This window comes from Perissodus microlepis, chromosome 9, assembly GCF_051167445.1.
Source record: "Perissodus microlepis isolate ML-2025 ecotype Zambia chromosome 9, ASM5116744v1, whole genome shotgun sequence".
Classification (NCBI taxonomy): domain Eukaryota; kingdom Metazoa; phylum Chordata; class Actinopteri; order Cichliformes; family Cichlidae; genus Perissodus; species Perissodus microlepis.
Genome location: NC_140469.1, coordinates 15,191,086 through 15,199,327, shown reverse-complemented (window position 1 = coordinate 15,199,327; position 8,242 = coordinate 15,191,086). Strand labels below are relative to the sequence as shown.

Here is an 8,242-nt window from a genome sequence, read left to right as displayed (position 1 = left end):
CTAAGCAGGTTGGGGAAGGACTGCCATACACTTGACAGTGTGGAAAAAAACAATGTAATGTTCAGTATATGGACCAAATTAGCCTGGCAGTAGTAAACACAATCTACTTTAAAACAATACTGACACTAATTAGGCAACCAATGTATCATTTCAGAGTTCAAGTTTTAGTTGCTGTATCAAGTACTTGAAGTACTTTGAGAGCCAACTTGATGCCGTGCGAATACAAATTAGAAAGACCTTTCTGCAAAGAGGCCGAGCACAGCCAGCATTAGGGAACAAAAACAGGTTTGTAGCTCTGCTGTTATGTGATATCTGCAGTGGGAAGTTGATACTTGATTGCTGAACTGGGGACTTTACATGCCATATGAAGTAAATGACATGCGAATAAGCAAGAAACAAACAAAAAGTATACATACTATGTGGCCAACTTAACATTAATTAGCAGCTATGCATATTCACACACTGTTTCCTGTTTACAGAAATTTGAGAAGAAAAAAACAAATGGAAACAAAGCTGAGAACAATGCCTTAAAGTTTTACATTTCTCTACATTTCTTTACAATAAACAATCAGGACATGACACTATGGGTTAATGACTGGACTACATATTAGTGATTAAGGACAGTTACCCCCACCCCACCACTTCCAAAACTCTTCAGCCCTTCATTATAGATGCAACTTCTGTCACACTAAATCTTCCTGTGCTGCGGTTCTATTATGAAAAGTCCAAACAGCTTGGATCATGCATTTTAAAAACCACTGTCTGCGAGAGGGCGGTTGCACCTTATGAAAAATAATCTTTTAGTCATTTGTTAAAATGCAAAATCACCCCAGAGACTGCATCGCTAATAACTTCACACGGCCCAGAAAGCTGGCTCATGTCTCTGCAATCATGACTGAACTGAATGGGCAAGTTTTGCAAGCAACAACTCCCCCCGCCCCCCAAGTTTAAGCACTTTCTCTTTTCCAGTAGCTTTTTCAGCAGTCCTTTTTTCAGTTTTTCCTGTGGTGTAACACTTCCACTTCTGATGCAGCACAGAAATGTGGATGCATCTTAAATACTTTTACTTGAGCTAAATGGAAAGTGTGTTGAATTCTAGCCTACAGGTACCCTTTCAGACATCTTTACATCTTCTATTTTTGCATCTAACCCCAAAGTATAAAGCATTAACAACTCCTTGCATTAAAGCAGTTAGTATTAAATGTTTTCCCAGATTCACATTTAAGGGTATAAATAAATAAATAAATAAATAAATAAATAAATAAATCTCAGAAAAAAAAATATTTTCATGCTAATTAATTTTTTTCTCCTTGATTTGATGTGCACATGATGTCGGAGTAGCAGGGCTGTGTGTGGTTGTGCTGGAGCTGCTGTGTGTCTGATTCGCTGCATCTGAGTCCTCTGACTCTGCTCCCACAATTCAACAGGCAACAAAGGAAGAAAGGAAGAGGCCGAACGCTAGAAAGTGTTAGCCAACCTAGGCTTGAAGATGTCAACTTATTGTTTAATTCTGCTCGGCAATTTAAAGCTATATGTTTAGAGTAGCACAGGGTCCTGCCATATAATCGCTTTGCGCTTTCTTTTTTGCGTGGGAGCCGACTGAAGGGAAGGTGATGGTAATGTTTTCGACAGAAAGCGCTAACAAAGCTAGCTGGCTCAGGTACTAAGCCTGTATAAGTCAAGCTAACATTAGCCAACAATCGTCAAGGAGCGAACCTTAAATGAAGGTGTTGTGCAAGGCGAATGCGTAAACCTTCGTGCTGTCTTGGCCATCAGTACAAGCAGAAGTGATCAGGTAAGAGGCTATATCGTGCGTGTTTACAATAAGTGGTTACAGGTATTTACAACGCACTTTTATTGTAAGCATGCTAACACTGATCGTTAGCAAAATTTTATTATAGCATCTGAGCAACACAGCAGCTCTCACATTGGCATCGGATATGATCTCGGTTGGCTTTGTTTGTTGTTGTTGTTGCTATTTCAATTGCAATGGTAATCATTGTAACCATCGGTGTTGCAATATTGGCGTTAAAGTGAAAGGCTAACAACCGGAGCTAAGCTACATCCATGCTTTTGTGTCCGCAGGCCTTTTCAGGTAAGGACAAATGTAGCTGAGGTTGGTCTGGTTATTAGAAACCACTTTAAATGTTAATGTGCGTGATTGACGATGCACGTTTTCCTCTGGTAAATTCACATGTTAATCAGACGTGAACATTTCAAATGAGCTGGCTTTGTGTTGTTTTTGGTAGCATCCAATGAAAGGTGGTGGAAGTGGAACTTGACCCAGCCAACTGAGTCACCATTTTCCTGCTCATCATGGTGAGTAATCAGGTTGCTGCTGTTTTTGGTTATCAGACATCTGTTCGTGTTTGAGGATCTTAAATTTGAAATATTTAGTGAATTAGATATTAAAACTGACGATATTGTTTGTGTGTGTGCTTGTTTGTTTGTTTTTGTTTTTTGGTTATGTACAACTTAAAAGAGAGAGTGGGAGACTGTGTTTAAGGGCCACAATAACCTTCTTCAGTGCTTTATTTTTCTTTATGTGGTTCAAGGGCTTAAGTCAATATTATGAACATAATAAATAACAATCTCAGAGTGTGCTGTAAAAGTCAAACAAAGAATATCTTGCATGTTTTTTCTCTCACTACAGGGTTTAATGGCTCCACTGTGTGCATGACTTATTTCATGTGGCCTGATGGGAGGACACGGTGGATAGTACTTTCATCAGGATACCAGGAGAGCCATCCCATGCCCTCATTTTGGAGGGCCTGTCAGAATGAAGAAGATAAGCCTTAAGACCATCCGCAAATCACTCAGCATAAAGGGCAAAGAGGAGGGTGACTTTGTCATGCTCCAGCAGCCCTCAGTGACTGCAGAGTTTTCTAAGGATGAGTCACTTTTTGGGGGCTGCTACACCAAAGAGCTTTCTGCCTGTGATATTGCTAGCGAAGATGAAAAAGGGGGACAGAACAAGGGCCGCTCAAAGAGTGAGACTCTGATGGGATCGCTAAAGAGAAGGCTGTCTACCAAACAGAAGCCGAAAGTGAAAGGCGGCGCCTCAACCATAGGCTCAGTGGACGATGAAGACACCTTCTCATCTAATTCTGTCCCGATCAGCTTCAATGAGGTAAAAGCTCAGAGACCCCTTAGATCTGCATCCCTCCGGAGTCACCATTATAGCCCTTCTCCGTGGCCTCTGCGGTCTGTCAACTCTGATGATGCGTGCATCAAAATGGAGGTAAAAGTTAAAGCCATGGTTCACTCTCCTAGCCCAAGTCCCAACTTAAACGGTGTCCGGAAAGAATTTCATGATTTCCAGATGGAAGGGCTCCTTCAGGACCAAGCAGAGTCCTTAAAGAATCTCCAGCAACCGCAAAATGGTGAGCTGCATCTAAATATTGATGAAAATGATGTGCCTGTGGTGCTGGGGTTGACGCCCCAGGACTACATCCAGTACACAATGCCTTTAGATGAGGGAATGTATCCCGAAGGGTCTCACTCTTTCTGCCTGGAAGGTTCCTCTCCTATGGAGGTGGTGACAGAGGCAGACAATGGGTCCCTCCACACAGAGCAGGGACAGGAGGAGCATGAACTGGTGAATGGGATGCCTCCAGATATATTCATGGAGACCTCAGTCAATAGTATTCTTATTGGTTCTGCTGGCATGATGCTCCAAAACTCAAGAGTGGAGATGCCACCTCCCCTTTCTCCACTCCTGCCACCCATGACTAGTAATGGACATATTCCAAGGACATTTTCGGGCTTTAGCTCTGCAGACAGCCAGGTAGCTGAGAGGGTAAGACACCACCTCAACTTTGACCCAAATTCGGCTCCTGGGGTTAGTCGGGTATACGACTCAGTCCAGAGCAGCGGGCCCATGGTTGTGACCAGCCTGACGGAGGAGCTGAAGAAGCTTGCTAGGCAGGGCTGGTACTGGGGTCCCATCACACGCTGGGAGGCAGAGGAAAAGCTGGTCAACCTGGCCGATGGATCATTTCTGGTCAGAGACAGCTCTGATGACAGATACCTGCTCAGCCTGAGTTTCAGATCACAGAGCAAAACCCTCCACACCCGCATCGAACACTCCAACGGACGCTTCAGCTTCTACGAGCAGCCCGACGTGGAGGGACACACATCAATTGTTGACTTAATCGAACACTCTATCAAAGACTCAGAGAATGGGGCTTTTTGTTATTCCAGATCTCGCTTACCAGGATCTGCAACCTACCCCGTCAGACTAACCAACCCAGTATCTCGGTTTATGCAAGTGCGCTCCCTGCAGTACCTTTGCCGCTTTGTCATTAGGCAATACACAAGAATAGACCTTATCCAAAAACTGCCCTTACCTAACAAGATGAAAGATTATCTGCAGGAGAAGCACTACTGAGGATACAGATGGTAATTTGCACTTTTGTGTTCAGTTAAGAGATTTACAAAAGGGGTTTACAGACAACTACAGTTTTGAGATGATTGGTTCTGGTGGCTCTTGATTTGTGTCCGTGTGACCCTGTCACTGTTCGGCCCTTCATTCCACTGTTCTGGAGTTTTTTGCAGGAGGCTCTACTTCCAGAAATGTAGGCCAGCACATCATCTATCGCAAAAACACAGCAGAGATATACAGCCAAGTAATCTCATTCACAAGCTGATGTTGGTTACATCTACAATAATCCAGCTGTGCAAGTGTAACAGTTTTTTGTTAGTTTTTTAAAAAGAAAATATATCGGCATTGAGACTGCGGAGTAGGGAAAAGAATATTCCTCTAAAATTCTATCACTTGTTAAATTCAATCTGTAGTAGATATGAAGGATGATTCCAACGTGGAGCGGTATTTTTTTAAGGTCTCTGCAGACTGACCAATTTGGCTCATCTTTTGCTGTTTTTTTTCCTTCACTTACAACACTCAGACTGCAAATGAGAATATTATGCATTTGTACTGTGCTGTTAGTCAAATAGAAAGGTAGGGCATCATCATATTTGCAACGACTGACCTATTATTCTGATTATAATCTTTCTTTTTGCAAATTTACAAACCTAACTCCTCATTCAGAGGATTAAGTTTCTACGTGATGCATTAACAGACCCTTTATTGGCACGTGGCAGCACTTATACGACCAATACTTAAGTGCTTCTGTCTTAATGTGGGACGACTTTACTTTTGGAGCTTGTCACATGGCTTGTTTTCAGCCGTACTGTTAAACAGATAGGCATTTATAAACATGATTATCTGTTGATGAAAGGTTTACCTTTAGCATCCAGGATTTACAACTGTATAGCAAAAGATGTCCACAATCTGCCAGTCTGCCAGAGCCTGATCATTGAAAGACGTAGCTTTAAATTATATGGCTGCATGCAGCCATTATACATTGTGCAAGCCTAAAGGTACTGATAATGCTGGATTTTAATGTTGTGCTGTTTGTGGTAACAGCATAAAGTTTATGTATAAACCTTTTTAAAATATGCTAAAAGTGAAAAAAAAAATCTGCTTTGGGAATGTTACAAAAACTGCACCGCAGCTCAGGCCTAACAAGTTTGTCACTATGTGTAATGCTTTTATCTGCATGTTATAAAGGCTTTAAGACTGTCAATTAAAGGCACTGTAGAGCTACACTAATTGAGAGAAGATGTCACAGTAAAAGGGGGGGAGAGATTTTTGGCTGTTATTAAAGCGCGACACTGAGTAAAAGGATGTTAAATGCGCAGTTGCATTTACCTTGGGCAGTTTATATATAGACAAAATTGCCCTCAATTAACTTACGACTGGGGGGGGTGCAAATAAACAAACAAACAAACAAAACAAAAACAGGTCTCTAGTCAATTGACAATCTGAATGTAGGGATGGCTGTTTCTTAGTCTCTTAATGCCTGCAATGAGCTGGACACAGATCAAAAGAATCCTAAAACTGAGGAAGCTTAGGTGAGCGGATTTGGGAAAGCCAGAGTTGAGTCCTCCTCGCCATCTCGGAGTGATGCCAGTGTTTCAGCATATGACAAAAGTTCAGTCACAGCTGCATGTTGTCATTAGTGTTACATGGGTTTTCAGGACATGTAAACAGAGGCGTAGAGTTTTTGTCATTGCTCAGTCACATTGTTCTCAGTCTCCACAGAACTGCACTACCCCACGGATTATCTCTCTACTGGGCTGTTTCTGCCAGAGTAAAGGGAAGAGCACACAGTATGCTACGCAAGTGCTTTATATGGATACTTGACAGGGAATTGTGCTTTCACATTATGAATGAGCATTTCTTTATTATTATTATTATTATTTTTTGACATCAGTGTCCTTAAAAGTATTTGGAACAACGTTGGTAGGTCGTTAGCGCATAGTTCTAGATTGTTAGCTGGAAACGGTGGTGTCTGCGGAAGTTACTATGAATCTAGCACAGCAGAAATTAGATAGGAACTTTGAATGGTGTTGCATGTTTAAAAACGTAACCTTTTAAAGCTTTTGAGTTGTATAGGAATGAAGGATTTGGGTCGTGCGTTCGGCTGTGTCGAGAGATGTTTCTGTCACAAGCATTGGCTGGATACTCTTTGTACAAGAAATGTATTTTTCTTTCTTTTTGAATTCTTGATTTTTCTTCTTTTTTTTTTTTTTTGGTTATTTTGTTTTGTGACATTTGCCATCTGGGGGATGTGGTTGTATAGAGGGAATGTGCGCTTGTTTGAGGTATCCATTTTTATCTGCCTGCAGACCATTTTCAGAAAGCATGGGAAGCATAAAAACTACATTGACACATTATTTGCACTTGAACATTTTTTATACTTGGATCCTCTCCTGCCTACAGTTTTCCTTAAGATGGTGTGTGTGTGTGTGTGTGTGTGTGTTTGGGTTTTTTTTTCTTTTAATTTTAATGGTTAAATAGTCACATTTGTCCCTATGTGTTCATATAACTGTCAGATTAAAAAGAGTTTTTGTTGTCATATCTGTGGGATAAAAAGGGTAGTTCACCAGCATCATTTCAAAGCCTCTGCAAATGCTCATTGGCTGTCAAGGAATGGGATCACGGCATGAATGTTGTTATTAATCATGTTTTCAGTGTGTTTGTATGTGTTTCAGTTGAAATGTGAAAAATAAAATGTTAGTCTTCTTTTTTTCCATAATACTATGTTCTTTTAAATGTATTGCCATTAAAATGTTTAATCTGTTATCAAATTTTGACACGCAGGAGCCAGTTTCATACGGTATGCTGCTGTGATTTCTCAAAATACTAGTTTATTATTAAGCATTATTGCCTTCAAAGTTTGATTCCAGAGGTTGATGCTTGTTCAGACTGCTGACGCTTTTTGTAGTGAGAACAGCTGTTAAGCACTAAACAAGCTTCGAGTTTTTGTTTGTTTTGTTGTTTTGTTTTGTCCATCTCGGTGAGTGAAGGTAATTGTTTACAACATTACGTTTGGACATGCCCCTCCCTTTTATTTACCCTCTCTCACGTGAATATCTTGGTACAATTTGAAAACTCTTTGTTATTATTTTTTTTTTCTTTTAATGTGTTATACACATTTGTGCTGCTTATAGATATGATTGCCTTTCTTGTATTTAACAGTGTGGGCGGGGCGGGGGGCGGGGATAGAATGTCACCAATGTAGATGTATGTACACACAGTGACTTTGGTTTTCATCTTGGGAGAGCAAAGCAGATTTGTAGTCAAAGGAGAATTAGTAGCGATTAGTAAACCCTCTGTAGAATTACCAGTTCACTCCAGTTTACATTGGGTGTCCACTTTCCAAAATAGATGGTCTTTTTGTATTTTTCTTTTGGGAAAAAAATCAACAGTGATTTATTGCACATTTTGGATACAGTTCAAGAGTTTTTTGTATCTGCCAATTATAAATTATAAATAAAACTATATTCTAAAAAAAAGTGGTTTTTAAAGAGTTTTTTATGGCAGGATGAAGCATGCTGATTTTGTTTTAAACCATACTTTGTTCCAGCGATGCACTCGATAAGAGCCGGGTCATGCATGCAGCCGTGTTAATGGGTAAATCACGGAGGTCTTAAGGAGATTCATTCCACAGTGGGTGCAAATTGGCAGCTGATCCCAAAGCCCCGGTTTCCTAATTTACAAAGACAATGCAGGCGGTCTTTGAATACAACTGAGTGAAGCAGAGACTCTGGGGAAAGATTAACAGCAATGCTACCATCTTGCTTTAACTTCACTTTAAGTTGACTCTGGAGAAATACTGAGTGAGTTCTTGTGTTGTAAAGTGAGAGGAGAAGATGGGAGTGGGGTAATGGTGTC

At 40.7% G+C, this 8,242-nt stretch overlaps 1 protein-coding gene across 1 annotated transcript; it reads left to right on the top strand.

Annotated features, from left to right (window-relative positions):
* The first annotated feature begins 1,360 nt into the window (after positions 1-1,360).
* On the top strand, positions 1,361-7,862 carry socs6a (suppressor of cytokine signaling 6a). The gene is made up of 3 exons (XM_084939182.1): positions 1,361-1,795; positions 2,250-2,319; positions 2,654-7,862. Exon 3 carries the CDS (start codon positions 2,780-2,782, stop codon positions 4,388-4,390), a length of 1,611 nt encoding a protein of 536 aa, XP_084795308.1. The 5' UTR covers positions 1,361-1,795; positions 2,250-2,319; positions 2,654-2,779; the 3' UTR covers positions 4,391-7,862.
* Positions 7,863-8,242: the final 380 nt, after the last annotated feature.